General features: G+C 38.1%; 1 protein-coding gene across 6 annotated transcripts in view; it reads left to right on the top strand.

Annotated features, from left to right (window-relative positions):
- Window positions 1-26,916, top strand: part of LOC131248653 (intermembrane lipid transfer protein VPS13) — a 199,594-nt gene that overhangs the window by 146,826 nt on the left and 25,852 nt on the right. For all 6 annotated transcript variants that reach the window (XM_058249032.1, XM_058249031.1, XM_058249036.1 and 3 more), the window contains 9 exons: window positions 11,386-11,502; window positions 11,739-12,012; window positions 12,663-12,776; window positions 12,874-12,957; window positions 19,335-19,385; window positions 19,487-19,666; window positions 19,774-20,048; window positions 20,131-20,496; window positions 21,437-21,521. In XM_058249032.1, the coding sequence (XP_058105015.1) occupies window positions 11,386-11,502; window positions 11,739-12,012; window positions 12,663-12,776; window positions 12,874-12,957; window positions 19,335-19,385; window positions 19,487-19,666; window positions 19,774-20,048; window positions 20,131-20,496; window positions 21,437-21,521 (1,546 nt within the window). The remainder of the gene's footprint in view (window positions 1-11,385; window positions 11,503-11,738; window positions 12,013-12,662; window positions 12,777-12,873; window positions 12,958-19,334; window positions 19,386-19,486; window positions 19,667-19,773; window positions 20,049-20,130; window positions 20,497-21,436; window positions 21,522-26,916) is intronic.

The following is a 26,916-nucleotide window of genomic DNA, read 5'->3' as shown; positions in this document are numbered from 1 at the left end:
AAAATAGTATGCACAACAAGTTTTCCCTTGTGTATGGTCCTGATCTATGCATTGTTTGAATGAAATGGTGCAATTATATCCAACATGAGTTCATATAATTTATAAATCATACATTCAAGTATAAAAACAAATTCCCTAAAAAACATTTAGGTGAATTTTTATTATTATTATTATTATTAATTTTTTTTTTTTTTGTGGGACATATTTGTATCATATATATATATATATATATATATATATATATATATATATATTACAATGTATCACATATATATATATATATATATATATATATATATATATATCACAATGTGCCTGATGGGAACATCACGCGCGCACGCTGCCCCTCCTACGTACGTACGCAAGGAGGAGGGCCCCACCGTCGATCTGGATCGATGACGATGTCCAAGGAGGGCATTCTAGTTAGAAGACTGAGTTTTAGTTCGTTAGAGTGGGCCCGATAGTCAAGTAAAGCCCATCATGGGTTCTCATGATCATGGCCCACTAGTCTGATTAATCTCATATTTTAGGTCTTGCTTATTAATGTTATTTAGAATATCATGGACGGATTAGATTACTTTGATTAGTTGTTATTTTTATTTACTTCATCACCAAGTAATTGGTTACGCACATGGCGCGAGTTTTGGGGTATAGGTTTTTCTTATAAATAGGCACCCCTTGTAGGTTTTTTTTTCTCATTGAAGATTAATAAAATTTCTGCGTTTTCCCGCTCCTTTTCGCCCCCATCCTCTACCATCCCTTCTCATCTCACACAATCATCTACACTTCGAATCAGTCATCTATTGCAGCAATTCTTCTCCCCACAACAGAATTTCAAAATTTGGCCCTGCATGAGGGATGAAACTTCGGCGGAGCACAACGCACAGACCGCAGCTCGGATTGAGCTGAAAATCAAGGGTTTTGTAGTCCTCCCCTGGCCGACCAGACCTTAGAAGTTAGTTCGCATATCGGGTCCTGTTCGCACGTGCGGCCAGGCTCCTGCGCACGTGCGCCAAGCCTGACCCGTTGTCCGCATGCGCGGACTATCACATGTTCAGGTTTTCCAGTTTATTTCACCCTCTCATACCTGTTTTTTTCATAGCCCTAACCCTTAATTGTATTATTCTTAATTTGTTTGCCCCTTTTCTTACCCTAGGGTTCTCATAATTGAATTGGTGAATCCCTTGGATTAGGGACAAATTGCTATGCATGTGTGGATGAGTTTTACCTCCCTTTGAGTATCGTTTGGCCCATAATTTTTATTGATCCAGCCCTAGCATGTGTAGGCCTGGACCCACACAGATTCCCCTTGCTTGAATGTTTGAACTTTTGCGTGGGATGTGGAAATTTCATGTGAATGTTTTTGAATTAGTTTGATCTAAAGCCTGAGATCTTGCATATCATAGTTAATTTTTCATGTCCTGCATCAAATTTGGTATCAGAGCTTAGGGTTCTTAGAGGGGAATGCATTACGTGTTTAGGGTTTAATTTGTTTATGTCCATCATGCATCCAGTCTCATCATATATAGCTGTTTAGAGGTCCGTAATTCCTGATATGAGCTGCTGAAATTTCTGTTATCCCCTTATTTGAATTATTTTAGAAATTAACTTAGCTTTCTATTTCTAGGTTTAGAAACTTTCTTTTTTTGTTTTTAGAAATTAATTTACTTTCTAATTCTAAGATAAAAACTTTCCTAATTTGCTTTTAGAAACTTTCGTAATCTGTTTTTAGAAACTAATTTCCTTTCATTTTTCTTTTTTAGAAACTAGTTTACTTTCCTTTTTCTTTTTTTAGAAACTAACTTCCTATTTTTAGAAACTTTCCTTTTTCTTTTTTTAGAAACTAGGTTGCTTTCTTAGTTCTTTTTTTAGAAACTAACTCACTTTTCTTTTTCTAGGTTTAGAAACTTTCCTAATTTGTTTTTAGAAACCTTCCTTTTTCGTTTTTAGAAACTAGGTTGCTTTTTTAGAAACTTTCCTAATTTGTTTTTAGAAACTTTCCTAATTTCTTTTTAGCAACTTTTTCGTTTTTAGAAACTAGGTTGTGTTTTTAGAAACTTTCTTATAATTTGACAACTATATTGCTGGATTTTGGTAGCATTGTGTAGTTTTCCTCTTATAGAGTCTCATAAGATCATTTAGTCCCATTTAGCCGCATATAGTTGCAGTCAGTATTTAAGTTATCGGCAAAAAGTCGATAATATCAGTGTCGCCAGCGTTGCGACACTGAAAACGCTTTTTTCGTTTCTCTACCAGTTTTCGGAAAATTATTGGCAATTTTTTAGAGTTTTCGTGATAATCAGAGTTGTCGGGCGACAAATTCGTTGTAGCTACCAACTCCATTTCGCCGATAAAGAGGCAGTATTAGAAATTTTGGGGAGAGCATCGTAAATGCCAAAAAATAAAATATAAAATATAAAAAAAATTGTAAGAAGGTGATTTTGGTACATGTAGATGAGGTACGCCTGATCGGAAGAAGAATTCGGTGGGCCATGATCGACAACAATTGTGTTTCGGTCTTTCGCAGGTACAAAAAAACCTCCCCTTTTTCTTTTTTTCTTCGAATGGAAGAAAACCTTCAAAATCAACAAGAATTCCGGTGAATAATCTGCGATCTCTTGGGAATTTTGGTTCGATTTGGAGATTTGGGTTCGAAATGGAAACCCTCAGATTGGGATTTGGGTTCCAAATAGAAATGGGAAACCCTATTCCCCTTTCGAAAATGGCATCAAACCCCTTTTTTTTCAGGCGCGAATTAGCTAGTAACAGGTTTAGTAGCTAGACTTGCTACTGAAGTGACGTCACCAAGTTCCGTGGGCCCCACCATTATGTATGTTTTGTATCCACACCTTCCATGCATTTGTAGATATCATTTTAGGACAATATCCAAAGAATGAGTTAAATCCAAAGCTCCAATGGACCCCAGCACAGAAAACAGTCGGGACAACGACGCCCACCATTAAAAACTTCTGAAGGCCACAAAAGTTTTAGATCAACTGATATTTGTGTTTTCCCTTATTTCATGTTTTTTGGAACATTTGAATAGGTTGGATTTCAAGTAAACATTATGGTGGGCCTTAGGATAGTTTCAACGGTGGGAATCACTTTCCCTACTGTTTTCAGTGGTGGGGTCCACTACAGCTTTTTTATTTACCTCATTCTCTCGTTCATGCCCTAAAATGATATCTCAAAATGGATGGACAGTGTGGATACAACACATACATCATAGTGGGGCCCACAGAACTTGGTGACGTCACTTTAGTAGCCCACTCGCTACTCTAGCCTGTCAGTATCTAGTCCACGTCCTTTTTTTTTTGGGAACGCTGATGATGCTCATGTTGCAGTCGTGAGTCGTAGCTACTTACGGTATTATGGGCCCCACTATGATGTAACGTATTTTATCTGCTCCGTCCATCTATTTTGGACACTCATTTTATGGAATGAGCTAAAAAATGAGTTAGATCCACATTTCAGGTGGACCACACCACGGGAAACAATGTGATTGAACGCTTGCCATTAAAAAATTTTTAAGGCCCATTGTACTTTTTATTTGCCACCCAACCTCTTCATTAGGTTCACATAGACCTGAACGAAGGGAAAACACAAATATCAGGCTGATGATCAAAACTTTTGGGCCCCAAGAAGTTTTTAATGGTGGCCATTCAATGACCACTATTTTTCTATGGTGTGGTCCACCTTAGAATTGGATCTGACTGATTTTGTGGCCCATGCCCTAAAATAATCTGCCAAAATGAATGGACGGTGTAGATATACATCTTATATTATTGATGTAGCCCCATGGCCAGGGTCCCACCCAATAGTGGACCGTGAAGAAATCCCATCGTACTGGGTTACTCATACGATTTTAATGTACTGGGTAAACTATGTTGGGCCCACCATGAATGTATGTGCTTTATCCACAACGTCCATCCATTTTTCGGGCTCATTTTAGGGGTTGAGCCAAAAATTGAAGCATATCCAAAGCTCAATTGGACCACGCCACAGGAAATCATGAGAATGATGATATCCAACGTTGAAGCCTTTTTAGGGCCTACAGTGATGTTTATTTGTTATCCAACCTATCCATAAGATCACAAAGGCATAGATGAATGGAAAATACAAATATCAGCTTCATTTAAAACTTCTATGATCATCAAGAATGTTTCAACGATAGACATTCGATTCACACTGTTTACTATGGTGTGGTCCACTTGAGCTTTGGATATCCTTCATTTTTGGAATAAAGCCCTAAAATTGTTTCGTAAAATGGATGGACGGAGTGGATAAAATACATAAATCACAGTGGACCCCATGGAGTTTACTCAGTACATTAAGAGTTGCTCGGTTTGCAATCCACTCCTACACAGCCTTCAAAGAAGGGCTTGCCATGAATGGTAGGTGGACCCACCGTGATATTTGTGAGAAACCCACTCCGCCCATCTATTTTTCTAGATCATGTTAGGACACGGGCCAAAAAATGAGGCATATCCAAAACTCAAGTGGGTCACATGACCGGAAATAATGCAAATTAAACCTCCACCATTGAAACATTCATGGGGCCACAAAAGTTTTGGATTAGTTTTTTTTCTTTTTTCCTTTTTCTTGGTAGTGGCCCATTTGATGTTGGTTGTCGAACAACAACAATTGTACGATCCAAGCCATCCGGATGAGGGAAGTGAAAAGCAGCATTGTCTCAAAGCTATCCAGAAACTTTTTTAATTCATTTACTTTTACCTGTTTTAATTATTATATTTTAGCTATACTTATATTATATAAACTCATTTTGGTTACCATTTGAGTGATTTCTTACGACAATACATGACTTTTGGCCCCCATTAAATGGAAACTTATTATTTAATACATTCTTTTTGCAATTTTTTCATTCCTGAATATGTAAATATGTGTATTTAGGTATATCATAAAGTTTCACTGAAAAATTCCACCATTTTCTCCATATTTCCCTCTCTTTCCCTGCATTTCCGGTTATCGGCGATAACGATATTATATCTTTCTCCGGCCAGCGAAACTTGTAGCGATACCGACAACTCGAACATTGGTTGCAGTAGAAGGTCCTTAGGTTGAGTTAGTAGTTGTATGCCCACGCGTACATGTCGTGGTTTTGGTTTGCACCCTAGTTGCCCCACCTTTGGGGAAGATGTCCATTCTCAAGCAGGTGGTCATGAGGTTAGACAAGGAATGGAGGCGGCCAAGGAATTGGTCATGGGCGCACACCTGTGCACCCACACCACGAGGGACATCATGATCAAAATGACCCAGATGCACAACTCCTCAAGGGAGTTAGAGTAGATGCCCCTACGTTTGATGGCCACTTGGACCCTAAAGCCTTTTTAGATTGGTTGGCGGATATGGAGCACTATTTTGAGTGGTATGACATGTCGGATGCTCGTCGAGTCCGATTCGCCAAGATGAAGCTTGTGGGTCAAGCAAAGAGGTTTTGGACGACGGTAGAGCGAAATAAATAAAGAGCGAGGGAACTCCCAATAGTCCATTGGGGAGAAATGAAAGAAACACTTAAGGAGAAGTACCTCCCTTTCTCTTATCACTTATGGTTGATTAAGGAGTGGCAGTCTCTTCGACAGGATTCCATGACTGTTGTTGACTATATTGAGAAGTTCGAAGAGTACTTTACCCACTGCGAGGTGGATGAGGACCCCGTACTTACCCTTGCTCGTTTTAAAACGGGCCTCTGTCCTGACATTAGGAGAGAGTTGCTCGCCAGAGACAGACACTATTAAACGGTTGTATCAGGTAGTGTTAGACGTCGAGTAATATCTCAAAGCAGCTGTGGGAAGGCGATTTGACTTTCGCGATTCTGGTGCTAAGGCCAACCCCTCTGGGGCTAAACCTAACACTGGATACCAAAACAATCCTTCCAACAATTTTCAGCCCAAACCCAAGGATGATAAGGGTAAAGAAATTGTCGGGTCTAGTTCACGTGGAAGTGGAGCAACTAGGTGTTTTAGGTGGCAGGGGTTTGGCCACTTTGCCCACCAGTACGGCACGAGAGAGGGCACCAAAGTATTCATTGTTAATGGATAAGTAGAAGTAGTGCTCCCAGAGAATGACGGTGAAAAGGAAGAATACGAGCCAGTAGAAACCCCTAGTGATGAGGACGAGAGAGTGCAAGAGTCTACGACCCTCGCAATTATGCGTTACGCCTTAGCTCAAGCCAAGAACACTGATGACTGGCGCCGCAACACAATCTTCTATACTTATGCAAAGTGTGGAGAAAAGAGCTGTAAGTTGATCGTGGATAGTGGTAGTTGTGCCAACGTAGCATCGACTAGCACTGTGAGCCGTTTGGGCTTGAAGCTAGAAGCCCATCCTCAACCCTATAGAGTTTACTGGGTTGATGAAACGTCCATTCCAGTCTCGCACCGCTGTCTTGTTCTTATTCAGTTTGGATCATAGAAAAACTCTTTAATGTGATGTTGTTCCCATGGATGTTGGCCATATCATTCTGGGTAGGCCATGGCTCTATGACAGGGATGTTACCATATTTGGTCGTTTGAATGTGTGTACATTTTGGTTTAAAGGCAAGAAGGTCAAGCTAAATCAATTGCCACCCAAGAACACGACTGGAAAGGAGTCCACACTGAGTGGTGCGAGTGGCTCAAAAGAATTGAAGGAGTCGAAGTCCAAGTCCAAACCACTCCATATTCTAAATGCCAAACTGTTTTTTAGTGAGGTCGTCAAACTGCATGGGTTACCAAAAACCATAGTGTCTGATCATGACGTGCGATTCATGAGTTACTTTTGGAAGACACTATGACACACAATGAATACTAGGCTCCAATTTTCTTCTACCTACCATCCTCAGACCGATAGACTGAGGTGGTCAATAGGAGCCTAGGGAGTTTGCTCAGATGTTTAGTGGGGGAGCACACCAGGACATGGGACGCCGTACTACCCATAGCCGAGTTTACATTCAATAGTTCTGTCAATAGGTCCACATGTCTAAGTCCTTTTGAAGTCGTTACTCGTTATAAGCGTAGGAAGCCTATTGATCTTGTCCCTATGTCTTTGTCCCATAGGCCATCAAAGTCTGCAGAGTCTTTTGCGTATCACATCCATTCATTGCATCAAGAAATCAGGCGAAAGATCACTACTAGTAATGAACATTACAAATTTTCTGCAAACCAGCATAAACGTTTCAAGGAATTCAATGTAGGGGACTCTGTGATGGTCCGCATTAGGCCCGAGCGATATCCTCAGGGGGCCGTTCGTAAATTGCACGCGCATAACGCTGGACCCTTCAAAATTATAAAATGAAACGGTCTCAATGCGTATGTGGTAGATCTTCCACCTTCCATGGGAATTAGTTTCACATTTAATGTGGAGGATGTATTTGCTTTTCAGGGGACCACTGATACTTTATCCAGCCCTTCGCCCACCCATCCTGATTCCCCAAATCTGTCCCTTGATACATTGCCTCTTCCTGACTTTTCATCCCAGCCTCTACCTCCCATATCTAACCTTTCCACACCCAGAGAGGAAATAGAGGATATTCTGGACCATTAAATAGTTTCAACATCAGACGGCGGGTTTCAGAAGTACCTGGTTAAATGGAAGTAACGCCCAGCTTCAGACAACACGTGTCTCACTGAGGAGAGCTTCAGAGACTTGATCCTGACATCTTGGAGCGGTTCAGGAGTTTTGTTTCCCCAGTGGCGAAATCTTCACAGCCAGGGAGAGTTGATGGGGACATCACGCGCGAACGCCCACACACGCAACCCCCCCCCCCCCCCCCCCCCTCCCCCGGCAGTACGCAAGGAGGGCCCCACCATCGATCTGGATCGATGACAATGTCCAATGAGGGCTTTCTAGTTAGAAGACTGAGTTTTGGTTCGTTGAAGTGGGCCCAATAGTCAAGTAAAGCCCATCATGGCTTCTCATGATCGCGGCCCACTAGTCTGATTAATCTCATATTCAGGTCTTGCTTATTAATGTTATTTAGAATATCATGGACGGATTAGATTACTTTGATTAGTTGTTATTTTTGTTTACTTCATCGCCGAGTAATAGGTTGCGCACATGGCGCGACTTTTGGTGTATAGGTTTTTCTTATAAATAGGCACCCCTTGTAAGTTTTTTTTCTCATTGAAGATTAATAAAATTTCTACGTTTTCTCGCTCCTTTTTGAGTTATGAAAACCTAATTGGGTGCGAAGCCCTCCCTTCTTCGAAGGGCTAACTACTGTGGTGCGAAGCCACATCTATCCCAATTTACCCACATCCTCTATCATCCCTTCTTCTCATCTCACACAATCATCTACACTTCGAATCAGTCATCTATTGCAGCAATTCTTTTCCCCACAGCATAATTTCAGAATCTAGTCCTGTAGGAGGGCTGAAACTTCGGCGGAGCATCATGCACAAACCACATCTAGAATCGAGCTGAAAATCAAGGGTTTTGGAGTCCTCCCCTGGCCGACCAGACCCTAGAAGTTAGTCCGAGAATCGGGGCCAGCTCGCACGTGCGGTCAAGCTCCTGCGCACGAGCGTCAAGCCCGGCCCGCTGTCCGCACGCGCGGACTATCACAGGTTCAGATTTTCCAGTTTATTTCACCCTCTCATACCTGTTTTCCCTAACCCTAATTTACATTATTCTTAATTTGTTTGCCCCGTTTCTTACCCTAGGGTTCTCATAATTGAATTGGTGAATCCCTTGGATTAGGGACAAATTGTTGTGCATGTGTGGATGAGTTTTACTTCCCTTTGAGTATCGTTTGGCCCATAATTTTTATTGATCCAGCCCTAGCATTTATAGGCCTGGACCCGCACAAATTCCCCTTGCTTGAATGTTTGAACTTTTGTGTGGGATGTGGAAATTTCATGTGAATATTTTTGAATTAGTTTAATCTAAAGCCTGAGATCTTGCATATCATAGTTAATTTTTCATGTCCTACATCAGTGCCTTAATATATCGATGATATGGGGGAATTTTAGCAAAATATCACAATTTATTGATATATCACGATATACCACGATATGCATTGTTTGAATGAAATAGTGCAATTATATCCAACATGAGTTCATATAATTTATAAATCATACATTCAAGTATAAAAACAAATTCCCTAAAAAACATTTAGGCGAAATTTGATTTTTTTTTTTTTTTTGGGGGGGGAATTAGTTATTTATTTTTTGTCGAATTTCCAATAGGGAACATATTACAATGTATCACCGATATATATATATATATATATATATATCCATTAGGCACGCTCGCCCTCGGAACCGGAAATGGATTGCCAGTGGCCCCGGGAACATATATATATATATATATATATATATATATATATATATATATATATATATATATATATATAATGTATCATTAACTTTGTCAGGTTCATGAAGACATTAAAGGAAGGGTTTTTGGCAAAATTTCACAGTTTATTGATATATCACGATATACCAGTGATACAATGCGATATTTTGTTCGATGTATCAGCTAATACTATCTATAGTTAAATCAGTGGTCTAGATTGGACTATAAATACTTTAAAACATTAACTTTTTTAATGCTTTAATACTCTTTCTATAAAATGAGACTTTTAGATAGTGGTGAGACTCCATTAAACACCATTCTGTTAATTTCTTTTTTCGACCATTCCTCTCTTGTTATCAATTTGTGATATCTGAGCACGCTTGCTAGCATTTATGAAGATTACTTAATGGAATTTACATATCATGCCTAGCAAGCTTGTTTGGCGCCAGTGTTCGAAATATCAGTATCTTGTTACGTATCACACCCTTGGGATACGGATACATATCGGTTATCGCATGGGATATATCGGTTGTGTATCGCGTAATGTCTCGCTGTTGTTGGAAACATGAGGAAACATTGGAAATTGGTCGATTTTTTCAACGAAATTTCAGTAATTGTTAAAAAAGACATCAATACACATTTACAAATCAAAACATTACAAAAAACAAGTGCATATAATAGATTTTCTTCGTATGGGGTCCTAATCTATGTGTTGTCTAACAAAATTGATGCAAGTAAATTAAAAGTCTATTCATATAATTTATAAACGTAAGAAGACATGGAAACACAAGCAATACATTCAAAAGCAAAAGAAGAATCACTAGATTTAGGTTACATGCATGTTTGATTTTGATTGTTTTTCAATTTTCCACAACTCGGTCCCTCTCCTCCAAATCTCGAAATCGAAGCTCCCAATCCATGATTTTTCATACAAAACGTGAAAAATCATGAACTTGTAACAATTTGACACTGATTTAACATGATTTATAGAAAAAGGATCGAAAATATAAAAAAATCTTCACCAAGTCGAACATGGGGATATATCCCACTACTTGTGTGTTTCGTATCGCACAAGTGGGATACAAGATATATCGTGGAATATATCGGCCGATATCGTCAATATTTAAAACACTGTTTGGCGCTAGCCCACCTTGACTGCAAATTCCCTTATGTGGTTAGCAAGGTATTCCATATTGATAACGGTGGCCGTAGCAGTTACCACCGTTACTGATACGGGTATCGGCCATAACAACCGATACGAGGGCGTAACGATTGTTACGACCCCTGTAACGGTTGATTTTTTTTTACTCCAAAAATTTTGGAAAAATATTTAGAAAATCCAGAATAATGTAAATATTCTAAATATGTATTCATTTTTTGTGTTGAACATGTTTATGGTAGCGTAACAGTCCACTCTTTGGTGAGAGTGTTGTATCTGGTTGTCTGGTGAATTTATGAACATGGTTATGTCTCTAATATTTACACATTACAATGAGGCATTAGAACTAGAAATCAGAAGAAAAAAAAAAAGACATCAATACTATTTTATTTTTTTTTGAAAAAATAGCCCTAGGAGCTTGTATTCTATTGTCAGAAATTTTAAAGAAGCTGAAATGATATAATCTGGTGAAATTTGCTCTTCTGAAATGTTGCTCAAGTATATACAGCGGTCCACTACTTAAAATTGGGTTTGTGTGGGCAAGATGCCATCACATTGGCCAGGGTGTCTAATGCCATCAGAAAGCCATCTTTGCCATCATGTGGGCCAGGGTCTCCAAGATGGATATTGTAGATCATTTGATTATGATGCAACTGTATTCCCCACTAAAGCTATAAAAATGAGAAAGAAAAAGAATCCTGTGTCATTGCATAAATAGTTGAATGTGATTTTTTTTTTTCAAGTCTTCACAATAGAACCTGTCATGTATGAGTAACTTCGTCTCGAGGCCCACCTCCCGGACATTGCTTACCTTCTGGATATAAGGCCATGTTCTTTTCTATGGGAGCATTCAACTTGTGACAATTTATGTTCCTGGTTCCAATTTCTTAACTGTATCAAAAGGCCCAAGTTGCAATTTTTTTTCCCTGCAGATATGTCATAAGTAATGCTTGCAGCAAGGAATTATGTTACAAGCAGAAAGGAACCAATATCTCTTCATGCTTGGGCGTTGGACAGCATTCTCATCTTCACTGGACAGATACAACAAGGTGTTTGCGTTGGTTCTTGTTAGATTTATGCTCACTCTCTGCTACCAGTACTCAACTATCTGAAAATTTGACCATCTTGTCTCCATTGTGATGGCGTAGTTTTCCCACTAACACTTCTATATGGAAGCAGTGGTTTCAACTGCTGCGTACTTTTTTCCATGCATCTATTGATACCTTGACATGGAAACTCAAATGTTATTTCAGTTATTCAAATCTACCATCTCAACATGCTGCAGGGAGTTACTTGTTTGCCTTCGATTTAATGAACCTGGATGGCAATGGTCGGGCAGCTTCCTTCCTGATCATCTAGGAGATGCTCAGGTGAAAATGCACAATTATGTCTCAGGTGCATCAAACATGGTCCGGGTTGAAGTGCAGAATGCTGATGTGTCTGTTAAGGATGAAAAGATTGTTGGCAGCTCCAGCGGAAATTCAGGGACATACTTGATTCTTCTCTCTGATGATAACTCTGGATTCATGCCCTACAGAATTGACAACTTCTCAATGGAGGTAATAAATTTGTTATGGTTACTGGATAGAGTGCTTGGTCGTATACTCGTCATCTCATTGACCTAGAAGACCATCTATATAAAACTGTATCAGTTGGGCATACCTTCTTCAGCTAGGTATAGACCCTGTAATGTTATGTACATAGATATGTATGAGTGCATGCACATGTGTACATCTGTGCTACATACATATGAGCAATGATATTTAAGCAGTAGTCTCAGCAGAGAGAAATGGGCCTAGTCCTGATTTGTGATTCTGTGGGTTATCCAGGGTCAGTCATCTGGTTCTCACCATCTGATTACATGAAATAAAATCAGGCCTGTCAACTCATTAGATGGTCCTGCACATATAAAACAACAATGAATGGTTTAAATATTGGAACTGGTCTATATTCAATGTATACCATGGCTTGCCTTCGTCACTTGCCTGATGAGCTGCTCAGCTTGATTCCTGGGCCGAGTCATCCACATCGCAGGGCCCAACTTATTCAGGGCTCAGGCTGCATGTAGAGGTGCATGTGGGCCTTATCATAACTTTAGGAACATAGTGCTCTTTTACTGAAGTGAAATCTATGTTTTCATTTTTCATTTCATGTAAATTAAATTTATCAATTGAGAGGCTTTCCTATGGTTCTTTTTGGTACTCCGTAGAGGCTGCGGATTTACCAGCAAAAATGTGAAAGGTTTGAAACCACAGTGCATCCTTACACATGTCGCCCATATGCTTGGGATGAACCTTGCTATCCACATCGTCTTGTTTTGGAGGTATGCCAAGTCTGGCCTTTTTATTTTTATTTTTATTTGTTTCTGATCAAATCCTAGACACATCGTGATGTTTGTGTTTTTATTTGCAAATTGCTAGGTTCCTGGGGAACGTGTTATCGGATCTTACAGTCTTGATGATGTAAGGGAGCACATACCTGTGTACTTATCATCAACGTCTGAGGTATGTCACTAGTCTCCCTCCATGTTGTACTTCAAAAATTATATGTAATTGTTTGTTTGAGCAACGAACAAATTGAATAGAAATATTCATTCGACTTTTGCCCATCTCAACACTGCTTGCACATTGTTTTCCGTTTTTGTTGTTGCGAATGACTTGATCCACTTGGTAATAGAAAGGTTTGCTTTTATTCTATAATATTTGTATCAGTGTTTAAATAGCCTATGCTATGTAGCTTTTAGCTTATGCTACATAATGATTGAAAATAGCTTAAGTCGTATGTAGATGTAGTATACACTATATGCTGCATAGCATATGCTACATGCTACGCGGCGTAAACTACACCCTGCATAGCCTACGCTACATGTTATTTTTCACCAGAACAGTAAAGTCAATTAACTTTTTCTATGATTTGTTAAAATTTGCTATTTTGCACTAAAAATTAGTTAATGTTTTCAAGGATTTTAGTGAAAATTATATGAGCAGCAGATTTAAAGCAGTTTCATTGTTATTTTTATCATTATATTTAATCTTTGCCCCATTTTTTCATTATTTTAATTAGAAATCTGAAGGTAGCATGTAGCATTCATTACATCACAAACTACATAGCTTACACCTCAGGCTTCAGAGGTGTGAACGCCACACTACACACTATTTGCTACTTAGAAAACAGGTTTGTATTTGTTAATTATAGCTCTTTGCTTTAATGTTATGATTTGATTACCTTAAATTTGTTTCTTTATTGCTTATGTCTGTTTGAGTCCTCAAGACTGACAGTAATTGTAGGTATAATCCTAGTAATCAAGTTTCACCTTTTCCAACCATCTGGTAGATGAGTTGGTATGTCTCCCCACTTTAGAAAGGAGGCCAGGCTCAAGTCCAGCTAAATTTCAGGCTTTGGTCTTCCCAAACTGTCATGGAATCCGAAGTGAGGGAGTGAGGGGATGGGATGTCATGCCAACTCAGTTAGTAGACTGTTGGAAAAAGGTGAAACTTGATCACTTAGATTCTACCTATAATCTCTCTTAATCATGAGGACTCAAACAGGCAAGAAAAACAACGAAGCAAATTTACGGTAATCAAATCATAAGATTAAACCTATGATTTATGTGATCAAGTCTAGCTGATTTACGGGCTTCAGTCTGCCTGAACTGATATGGAATCCAAGGGTGAGGAAAAGTGGGAATCCTAAGATTATAGTGTTTTGAATAGCGCCCATAGCGTAGCTTAGCTACGATGCTACATAGCATAGGCAAATAGCGTAACTCCCGCTACAGGGGGCGTAGGGTATGCGTAGCATGTGTAGCGTACATGTAGCGAACGCGTAGCGTATGTAGCGTACGCTACGCCTTTTTTTAAAATAAATGGTAATTATATTTTTTATTTTTTACTTAATACTCTCAACCTATGGGATTTTAATTTCTTTTCGTACTTGTAACTTGTAGTTTCAGTTGGACATTATTAATTATAGTTTGCTTAAAAGGTTGTTGATGTGATAATAATTTAATTTGGTTTATGTATGTGAATTGGCTTTTGATAAACAATGATTAATAACTTGTTAGATCATGCTTATCCTTGAAAACAATTAATCATCTCATATATATATATATTGTTACTATCTATCATATTTTTCTTATTTTAAATTAAAAAATAAAAGTATCATGTAGCTTATGCTACACGCTATAGAGGGTTCAACGCTATGCAACACGCTACAGCTATTTAAAACACTGGATTATACCTATGGTTTAAAGTCCAGCTGATTTTGCAGGCTCCTATTTGCCTGAACTGATGGAATCCAAATTGAGGGAGTCCTAGCCTCCTCTTATAAGGCTTGATTGAGGAGTGAAACACAACCCCACCCCACCCCCCCCCAGGAAAAAAATGCAGAAAGATGATGAGCTCCTAATCACCACTCAATGGAAGGTTTCTTTGATTATTTATCTGCCACATCCAGCAAGAACTTGAACACATAAGAAACAACATGCCTTTGAGCCTAATAAGTGGGAGGGAGTCTGTCCACCTTTTTTATAAGGCTAGATGTGGACCCCCAAAGTGGTGTGTGGGTTGGAAATGGGATAAAGATGATGAGGGATCATCAATCCCCACACGAGAAAGATGATGCGGAATCATCACTCTCCCGCAAAATAGATCTCAACCAACCCCCTAAAATGATCACTCAATATTCCACATTCTGTCAACTATTTATCTGCGGCATCCAGGATCTTGAACACCTACTAACCAGGCAACAATACACCTTTTGAGTCTTATAATGGAAGACCATATCTGGAAGCTCTATTATTATTACGTTCCTTCCAAATTGACCATAACCCCACAAGAACTAAGCGCCATAAGGATCTTCTCTTAACACCTACCCCGCTTTTGGTGCTTTTATACATACATACATATGTATATATATATATATATATATATATATATATATATATATATATATATATATATATATATATATATACACACACACATACATATACATATATATATATATATATATATAGATATTTGTCTATAGTAAAATTTATGTTAACATTAAAAACAAGAAAGAAAAGTTTTGCTCTTTTTGCTTTTCTGTTCTTTTGCACAGTTCTCTAAATTTTTATGAGTGTGAGTGAATTTCGTTATATTCTCCATACAAGCTACTACTTGAGATGGTTATTGCGTGATTTTTATGTTCATTAATTCATTATTGTTAGTGTAGACTACTAGTAATTGGTTTGATTAGGACAGTGGGAAAGTTATTTTTAATTTCCATTCATTTTAGGACACTTGGACCAGTGCCACGTGCAGGTAACACTGCTCCCCAGATAATTTTAATGGGATTAAATATGCCAAGGTCAATATTTTGAACCATGGCACCAAGGAACTTTCCGGCTGCATGAAAACTATATTGTTTGATTTTACCCCTGTATGTTCTGTGAACCCATGGTAGACTGTTGCTGGATCTTTAATTGCCATTATCAGTTCCCACAGCCTTAAGCCTGCTGCAACACACTTGGGAAGCTTTTTAAGCCTCAAGCCATCCATTAAGCTACCAGACCACTTGGTCTGACCAACAGACCTGCAACCTTTGTGTGGCTGATGAACGATGTTCTTAGGCCTTATTTGGATTGGATGAATTCATCACGGTCTACAACGGTGACATCTAGCTTATAGAAAGAGGAGCATCTGAAACACAACTGACCAAGTGACACCTTTTCAAAGAATGATTTGGGACATCTTCTCAGTCGCTCTATGGGATAAGATGACAATGTATATCATGATTACTCAGGGGCTATATAATCATTCTTAAATACAGGATGGTAGTCTAGTTGCCTTTAGGGGCTGGACTTTGAAAGGCATTGATGGACACCAAACGGCTCATGCCCGCCCATTCTGTCTGGCCCTAAATGGAATGGCTCTCATCAGTTACTTTGCACCCCGACCCAAGTCCTCACGTGCGCTTTTCTCTGCCCCTCAGGCGGAACATTCCTAAAAGAAAAAAGGCTGTTATCACAGACAACCCATCGATGGATTTTGCTGCCTTCATAGCAAATATGATTGTATTCCAGAGGAAAAACTGTCATGTTTGAGATATGTAATGTAACTTCTAAAATTGTTCTCGATAGATAAGGTATTGGAACTTGATGATTCTATTTGCTCTTCTACGTAAAGTAATCAAATTGCCCATTAATAAACGGATGCGATCTATCTTGCTTCTTTTACAGTGTTCGTCCTCTACATATTTGAATATTCAACTCGTTCTATATAATCGTGGGAGATCTCTTGCTCGTTAACCCATCCTCTCTTATTTCTTGGCCCCTTGTAATGAGTATGCTTATATAATTAGAGCCTCTAATGAGTGCCACAGAAAATGACACGTGGACCCCGCATGATTGGAATTGTCATGCCCGTGGGCCCCACTTGGCCATGTGTGGACCTTGTGATAATACGGTTCATAAGAATAGTTATTCTTTTGTTTTCTTTAATTTGTGTCATTTGAAATAAAGGTAAGTGTCCAAAATAACCCACTTATGGTACATTATTGGTAAGTGATTGCAAGGGAGGGCATTTTTGTCCTTTACTGTAGTTTAGGTTTCTGCGAAAGATGGTCTTTTTTGGTGTTATCTGGAGTTTGTGGAAGGAGAGAAATGGAAGAACTTCTTAAGACAGTTACTTAAGAAACAATGCTAAAAGGAAGAATTTTATTTATGATAACAAATTGGGCCATATTGGTAGTGGCTTTTAGGGGCATGTTCTCTAGAGGATTTAATTGGGGAATTGTCAGGAGATCTTATCTTTGTGGCCAGTTTGGCTTTCCAAGCTGGGGTGGTGACTGGTGAGGCCCTTAAGAGGTCTTTTATTGCATCCTCAAGAATTTCTTGTTCCTCATGAAGGCTGCATATCGTAAGTGACGAGAGTGTCACTGGCTAGTATGCCTTTTGCCTTTTGCATTCTGTTGTTCTGATTTAATAAATTCAATCATCATTCACAAAAGGATTTTTTAAAAAAATGAAGAAGAAAGAAAGAAAGAAAGAACTGTTAGAAAGATGCTATTTTGAGGCTCTTTCTTTGACCCTGCAGTAACTCTTTGGTGAATAGTGATCCCATAGCTACATTTTCCTGTGCCTCTCATGATTTCGAAGGTTTCATATAGTCTTTTCGAGAATTTTATAGCATGCATTCTCCCATTTGCAAAATTGATCACTTGTCTTTAGAAAGCCACACTGTTAGAATATGAAAGAGACCAACAAATTTAAGTTACAAACGAAATGGTACTAGAATCTTATGTTGCACCTCACCATCTTTCACCTTTGTATTACCTAGAAAGTAAGGCCAATGTTTTCAGTATCGGTATTGATAGATGCATCGCACCCTTAGGATACGGAAACATATGGGGTGTCACATGGGAAATCTTGGATATATCGTTGTTTTTTTTTTTTTTTGGAAACATTGGGAAACATCGTGAAATTGTTTGGTTTTTTCAGTGGAACTTCAAGGGATGTTGAAAAAGACATCATTATAAAGAACTCAAAAGATTACAAAAATCAAGTACACACTAAGTTTTCTTTGTATAGGGTACCAAACTATGCACAATTAGATATAGGTATTACAACTGTATTAAAAATCAGTTCATATAAAATAATAAATATAGAAATCACTAATACGTTTATAATTCATATCACTTGTTAACACATTCAATTTACTAGTACTAAATACTGACATTTCCCTACAATATATGGTGCATTTATTTTGAAAATATTTTTTGATCATTTAGAAAAAAAAAACTAAATTAATTTTTGAAAATAAATAATCAAGTGTGGCTGATGTTAGAATTAGCATACACATGAATTAGGAACTTCATTCCACTGATTCAAAGGGATTTCAACACGAAAAAAAAACTATTCTAATTCAAAAAAACTCACCAATTTGGGTTACAGTACCGCACGCTCTCCGATCTCAATATCCACCCCCAAATACCCTTTCCTCTCCAAATAGTCGAAAAGTAGTGGTCGAAATTTCCTTAGGAATGTAATGAAAGAAAGAATATATATATATATATAGAAAGAAGATTTTTTTTTTTTTTCTTCTTCTTCTTCTTTGGGGGGGGACAGACGCAAAATTTTCAATATTTTTGCAAAGGGGACAGACGCAATTAAGTTGTCGTTGATACATTGCGATATATTGACCGATATTGGGAAGCTTCCCAACTAAAGCCTAGTATCATATCTGTACTATTCGATACCAATAATATCAACTGATATTATTGATATCGCAATCATTGGGTAAGGCAATGTTTGGAAACCATGGATACCATGCCAAACAATGGAAAAGTTTATAATTATAATAAAAAAAGGGTGTGATGATTGTGTTGTTTGGATAGCGAAGAAAATTCCACCCAACAATTACTACACTTTACATAATTTGGATTCTTGGTGCAAGAAAGTAGGTGAGTTTTGTGAGAGTATGAGTTTTCTACTTACTATCCAAACAACAACTCAAAATTGGAAACCATGTGTTAATAGCTTTCATGGAAATCATCATTAGATGGTTATTTATTTTTCCTTTCTTTTCCCTTGGACTCCACAAATCCAACCATGCCCCAAAAGTAGAAAAAATAAAATGATCTGGGGAAGGGGAAGGGGAAGTGCATAAGTTGGTACCTATCTCTTTATTTCATCCAAACCTTGCCTGAAACTTTTGGATTTTTCTTTTCTTCCCATTTTGACCAGTACATTGAATTCTCTATGAAAGCTCTTTATTACAATGCAAGATCATCTCATTTCATGGGGTTTTATTCATTTTTCACTGCATATGATTGTCTTTATATGCTGACTTTATTCTGTGTCATTCATTGTTTGGGACATTTACTTTGTTGTCGGCAGAAACCGGAAAGAAGATTATTTCTCTCTATACGTGCCGAAGGAGCGACAAAGGTATACTTTGTGAGGTTTGAGATGGGTAGCAGAGTATGAAATTTTTAGTTTACTTCTTTGGGTGCTACAAAGAATATTCGTTTTCTTATTGTGTTTTATAGGTTCTCAGCATTATAGATTCAAATTATCATATTCTGAAGGATGTGAAGGAATCTGTTTTTCCTGGCTTCAAAGAAAAGAAGAAACTTGATCAAAGGACGGAGACACATGTTGATTTTAGTGAGCGAGTTACTGTACATGTCTCCTTCATTGGAATTTCCTTGATTGATTCTTCTCCTCAGGTACATTTGAAAATTTAAAAAAAAAAAAAATTTATGAACACTGCAATGGACCATTATCAATATCATCATTATAGCAAATGACACATTATCAATATCTTTGTTTGCAGGAACTGGTATATATATGTGCAAGGGATACCCAGATTGATGTATTACAGAGTTTGGATCGGCAAAAAATTTCCTTTCAAATGTCATTGTTGCAAATCGATAATCAGTTGCGCAATACCCCATATCCTGTTATTTTATCATTCGATGAGAAGCTTAAGAGTGAAAGTGTGGGCCACACAGCTTGTAAGAGTACATGTGAACCTATTTTTTGCTTAGCTGCAGCAAAATGGAGGAATAAGGAAAGCTCGTTGGTTTCCTTTGAATATGTTAACATAAGGTATTTATCATTTCATTGTTCGGTGTTCAATGATCAAATTAATACTTCCACTAATATGTAATTTGTTATTAACTGCTTGCAGATTGGCACCTTTGCGTATTGAGCTCGAAGAGCAAGTGCTTTTGAGCTTGCTCAACTTTGTTAGAACAGTGACTTTAAGGTTGCAGAGTGGGAGCCTGCAGTCTGAAATGCAGACCATGGATGGTATGGGTGCTGTAAAAGAGAGGTTGGCATACGGTCATGATTATGATCCAATGAGAAAATCAAATTCAGGCCGACTTCATTCCCTAAAGGTGTTCAAATTCTCCGAAAACAACAAAAGCAGTCCGTCATTACCTACTGTAGTTCCAATTGGAGCTCCTTGGCAACAAATCTTCCTCTTAGCAAGAAGGCAGAAAAAGATATATGTTGAAATATTTGATTTGGCTCCTATCAAGTTGACTGTGAGGTGAATATTTTCTGGGTATTTTAGGCTGATGCCTCTCTTACCTTGCTTTGATGATAGCTGCTGAAAAAATCTTAATCACTATCGAGTGCAAGGTTTTGAATATTGGTATTGCGAAGCATATCGGCCAATAAGGCCCCATTATGGACATTTTTTTGGCTGAAAAAATTCCCCAAAAAAATTTGGCAATCTTTTAAACATGGAGAGGATCCCTATATATATATATATATATATATATATATGAGGCAGTGTTAGCTTGGCCTGTTGAGAGTCGATCAAATAGGCCCTAATCAAACACAAAACAAGCATGATTTGGTGGATTAGGGCTCATTACATGTAAATACAATAAAAAAGAAGGAAAAATGAAAGCAAAAAGTGGTGGGTTGCCCTTCTTTTGATATTTTCCCAAATGGTTTACTCTGCTTTGATTCATTGAATCCCACTCAAATCTTGTGTTTTGATCCTTTAAAAAAAATGACTAGTCAAATCCCACCCATTTTTTCATAACAGATAAGTTCACCCCCATATCACACAACAGGTTGGCCAACATGGATATTTAATGGCCAATGCATTACTCCTTCCCTCAATCCTATGAACTAGAATAACTAGATAGTTGTATATGCTTATGAACAAATCTGTACTGTACTGTTTCAATACCATTGAACTGCAGTAAGATTTAGATAAACAGTCTCTAATAGAGTTAGGTCAACTGATATTTTCAGGACTCGTAGCAATTTTCTTGTGATATTGAAATATTGGATGGGATCCTGTATCCAAATCTGTCCTAGAGTTCAGGAAATGCAAGTCGTATCTCGGTTCCCTGTATCCATATTCGGTCATCATAAGTTCATAACCACAAAAATACAATAAAGACTTGGTATTTATTCCCAATCTATTATGTTTGTTGGATCATCTTTTCTAAATGGCATTATTCACCTTACAGCTTTTCGAGTACTCCATGGATGCTTAGAAATGAAGGTCGTATGGCAGCAGAATCACTTGTTCATGTCGGTAGCACTGCTGTTCAGGTGGGAATCTTTACATATTGTTGTCTACCTGGATAGGAAGAGCTGCTTTATTCTTTTAGTGTGCTTGAACTTCTAAATTGGAGCTTTTGGATTGAATATCTCTTGGGCAGTGATTTCCTATCATAATTATTTTAGAAAAGTTTTGCCAGTTATTTGCATCGGCATGTGCATCCTATAACATGGGATGTGGAATACTGTTTTCATCTTGAAAACAAACGTCCCAGTTCTCAGAGCTTGGGTTTTTGGATCAAAGCTTTAGAATGGTATATTTTGTTGTAGCATGTATACATGTGGACTGTGGTTATAAATTTTTTGCATAACATGCACAATTCATTGATGAAACTAATCTCAACTTGCTTCAGAGTTCAGACAAAAGGTCCGTTTTTTTTTTTTTTTATGTTGATAACAAAACAGAAGAGTTTGAACAGTTAGGTCATGGGTTCAAGTACCCATTGTTGTGTGTGTGGGTGTGAGGGTGTGTGCATGTAAAAAATAAATAAATAAATAAATAAAGCATATCTTTGTATGTGTTTTACTTGTCTGGATGTCCTTTTTGTATAATAGCAGTTTCCTTTCTAGCATTGTAGTATACATTCATGGATTTGCTGGAATTGGGTAGCCTAGTGTCAACATGCTCCAACTCATTTCCATGTTGAACTTTCATGGATATCTACCACTGCAACTTTTTCTCTTTCTGGCAAGCTACCCAGGAATGTGCAAGCTTGCATCAGTGGAGCACATGATTTTGGCATAAGGCCACACATTGGGGTGCATGGTGCAAGATATGCTTCTTCAGCTGTGGCATCAATGCAGAGTTTGATTCCTGATTTGATTTCTTGGGAACACACTGCAAGCACAGAGCTGTGCATGCATGAAGTGTGCAATGTTACTTGGACTTGCATTTTGGAATCTGAACTTGTGAGTTGGTGCAAGTAATGCTTGTTGGATATCATTTTCGTCACTTTGTCCATGCGACTCAAATGTATTGATTGTCATGCTCTACATGTTGACCCATTGCAGTGAAGTGTCCTTAATTGAAACCCATGGAGATTACTACCATGCACATCATAGTATCGCACAAGCAATACACGTGATACTTTATAAGTCATCGGCTTACTGTTGGAACTTGGATCAAAACTTTAGTGCCTCTGTATTTCTTTGAACAACCAAAACACTTGGCAATTGGGAACTTTTATGCAATCTTTAATGTATCGGTAATGCACAATGTATCACACCCTTGGAATATAGAAACATTGTGGTAAATATCTAGAAATGTCACATGAATCACAATCTGCAGGAAACATTAGGAAAACTTTAGGAGAATGGTGGAATTTTTTAATGCAGTTTTGGGAGATGTTAAAAGACACATTGATTGCGCCCTTAGTACTTAAAACGTCACAAAAGCAACCAGGCATTATAGTTTTCAATTGTTTAGGGGACAAAACAATATGCTGTCAAACAAAACTATGTCCCGTAATCCATCTTCAATCACGATTCTCTACCAAGTTCGTGTTTAGATGTGAAATAACTCAATTGAAGTTGTCAAAACACAACTACAAAGAGTATCCCCAAAACAATTAGGGCAAAAAATCATTAGTTTTTATTTTTTCTGATTGTCTCCGGTTTCAGTCAAAATGTCGCAAATACTGGTATCGACAATATATCACAAATATTGCATGATATTTGTGAAATATCGTATGTGATGATATTTAGGCATACATGGAAATTTTGCAAATACATTGAGATTTTGTATTGCCCACATGTGATATCAACAATATCAATCAATATTTTGGCTGATGCCATCGATACATCAATGAGTTGTATAGAAATTATGCAGCTGAATAAAATTGAGTTCCCTCATATTTATTTTCTAGAGATTGAAAAGAACCTTAGGGTGCATTTGGTGACAATAGAGAACCATTCTAACTCATTTTTGACCGACCATGTGATAAAGCTATCAACACCTGTTGGGAGGTTAAACAATGGATGGGCCTTTATTTTGGGAGCATGGTATACTTACGAGACCTGGAACCTTGTGACAGTTTGGATCCCAATCATGTGCCATACATTTGCACATGCGTGATGGCAGTAAATAACTGCCTCCCAAACTTTGGGGAAAACAGCGTCAAGGCTCTTTTTCAAACATGTGGGTTGATTTGGCAGCAATGATACAAACGGAGATCCTGTAAATCCACTGTTCTTCATGATGATAGCATCTAAGAAGTGGAAGTCTAGGAAGATGCGGAAGAAGAGCGATAAGAAATCAAGGTGGAACTCAAGAATATCTCTACCGTGTTGGATTTGACCTTGGGGTGTAGAAAGGAAGCCTGTTTCGAGTCTCAGTCCAAAGTCAAATATCTAGAATTCAAAGGAGATCTGATATAGTGATGAATCGGATGACAGAAGAAGTGCTCAAGATTGTGTTCCTGGATGAATCTACTATTAGGTTGATTGGTGGATCTGCAGATGGATCTGATGATAGACCAAAGGTTGGATCAACCAACAAAAAGTACTGCTGGATGTGTGGTTGTGACAACTTTGGATAAGATGGACAATTCAATGGTTGGATTGGTGGATTCTAACAAGAACCACTTGTAACAACGATTAAATCCATTGACCATTGAAGCATACTTACTGGTGAACAAAAATATACACATCATGGTACACAGCCATCTGTGTGTGTAGTTTTTGCTTGGATTCTACTTTCATCATGGTATCCAAAAACGGTTATGTAATAGCTTTGTTATAAATAGTGAAAAGCGTCAAATGTAGCATTCACCTCTCTGAAGCGTGAGGCGTAAGCTACAAGTTACTTCTAGATTTATAATCAAGATTGCATGTGGTTGCACCAATTCATGATATTCTGCACCAAATTAGACTGATTAATAATGAAATTAACAAAATTTCATAATATTTGGTGCAACCAATTGCAGCCTAAAGTAATAGGAAAGGGCAATATAAAGGTAAAGAAAGAGAGATGAAATTCACATGTGTGTATCAAATGTTTTCTGGAGTAATGCAGTCTTAATTGCTTGTTACTTAATCAATAAGATGCCTTTTGGGGTCTTAGGAGATCGGTTACCTCATAAAATTTTGTTGCCTAATTCCCTATTATTTTCCTTGCCACCTAAACTTTCTGAATGCATGTGCGTTGTTCATCAGTTGGAGTCCAGCCATGATAAGTTGGATCCTCAGGCAATCAAGTGTCTTTTTGGGGCACTCTAGAACTCAGGGGCTATAAATATTTTAATCCCAGTCTTGCGCTAACAATTTATTTGTGCAGATATTACTTTCTTTGAGTCGACTTCATTTTACTCTGATAAGGGAAAAACTCATAAGTTGGAAAACTCTCAACCCTCTACCAATGTCCCCATTCCTATCCCAGTGAAGATGGATCTTCACAGTCTCTTTCTACTACCACTCAATCTACATCTATTAAGGCACTTCCACTCAAAGTTTACTCCTAAGCATGATATCAAAAAATGGTTACATAACGAGCGTTACGAGGCTGTAATAGCCGTTAACAGAAAAAATAGCTCATAACAATTTGTTATGAGGTTGATACAGCTTTTTAAAAGGCCATAACAGTCATTACAGAGGTCATAACAGTCATTATGGCCTATATCACAACTATAATGCTAGTGGCTAATGAAATTCCATGATAATGTAACACGATTCCACACCGCAGAAGCTTATAGAGCTTAAAATTATGGCTAAGTCCTTTGGGGGGGGGGCCAATGATCACAATTTAATCCACAAGGTGAATTGGGTCCCTATAATATATACTATAAAAGATACAACTAGATGTGCAAGAACTCTATGATGTGAAATAGATATATCTAGTGTGTGCAATGAATTAAGCACCTAGCATAAAATTATTCGTGCATAAGATAAGCAATTCAACTCACAAGCATAAATTGACTAGAATACACAAATCAACAATTACAAGCGCAACGATATATAGTGGTTTGGCTAAATCCCTACTCTACTACTAGACAACGAACTCAAACTTGAGTTTTTCGGATTTACTATCTCAATGGTTTTCTATAGGTTCACCATTAACCTTTACAATGGTTTTCAATAGGTTCACCACAACCCTACACATACACACCCGTGTCGGTGGCTCACACAGAAACTATGTATACTCCCGCCGGAGGCTCATACAGAGACTAACAATGGTTTTCTATGAGCTCACCAATAACTTTTACGTACGCTCCCATTGGAGGCCTACTCAGATACTTACAAAGGTTTTTTTATTTTTATAAGCTAACCAATAATCTACATGTACACACCCGTGTCGGTGGCTCATGTAAAGACTACGTACACTTCCGTTGAAGGCTCCCATAGAGATTGTACACTCCCGCCAGAGGCTCACACAGAGACTTAATCGAGTTTAGATTACAAACTTTATACTCAAACCTACACAAGATTTGAGTATACTTTGGACTCTAAAAAAAAAAACTCTTACTAGTTTGGATGAGCCTTGTTGATAGCGCCTTCTTGAGATGCTTCTTCTTGACTTAAATTAGCTTATCTTCAGCTCCCTCGATCTTTGATGCACATCTTCTTTAGCTCTAACGATCATCTACCTCATGATGGTGTACCTATGAGGATGCTAAGGTCATGGGAGAGAGGGTTGGTTGAATTTTCTACAAGTAATGGTTTAGTTGGTTCCAATTTGGGGATTTACCTAGATGGGCATTCTAGAGGATGATAGACAAAGGATTTGCTGATGGGATTAGTGTCTAACCTCTAGATAATGCAAGAAAACATGTACATCTGCAAATGAAGCTTGGAATGCTCATTAGAGTGATGAATCACAAGGAAGATGACATGAAACTCTTTAGATTGGAGCCTAGAAGTAAGAGAGAGGAGTTGTATACATCAAGGCCTCTAAATCATCCAAAAACCATCTCATTTGCAAAGGTCTGAGTGTCACCTTTATAGAGAAAAGGCTCCAATGGATCTTTAACGGCTAACTGTAGATTTGATTGATCGATCTATCGATTTGATCAACTCGAATCGACACTGTCGATTGGAGTTTCGATTCGATCGAAAAACTCCTGATTTAACTGTTTTGCTCGCTACACAATGTTAGCCTCTTTCGATTCGATCGCCACCGCTCTGATTTCTTCTGTTTTGGTTTCCAACTACCAAAACTCTGAACCTCTTACAAGCCTAGGTTTCTATTTAGAGACCAAGGCTTGGGTAGATGAATCAATTGTTTTCCTATTAAGTGTATCATCTAGAGGGAGGTAGTTTTGGAACTTAAGGAAGTCTAGGGCTAGGTTCACCAAGGCACCTCGATTTACATGTGTCTTCAAGCCTTAATGCTGCAAGCCTTTAGTTGTCTATCTTCCAATGAGGGGCTCAACCGACTCAAGACACAATAGCA

This window comes from Magnolia sinica, chromosome 6 (genome assembly GCF_029962835.1).
Source record: "Magnolia sinica isolate HGM2019 chromosome 6, MsV1, whole genome shotgun sequence".
Classification (NCBI taxonomy): Eukaryota; Viridiplantae; Streptophyta; class Magnoliopsida; order Magnoliales; family Magnoliaceae; genus Magnolia; species Magnolia sinica.
The sequence above is the reverse complement of the archived record's forward strand: the minus strand, read 5'-3'. Positions and strand labels throughout refer to the sequence as shown.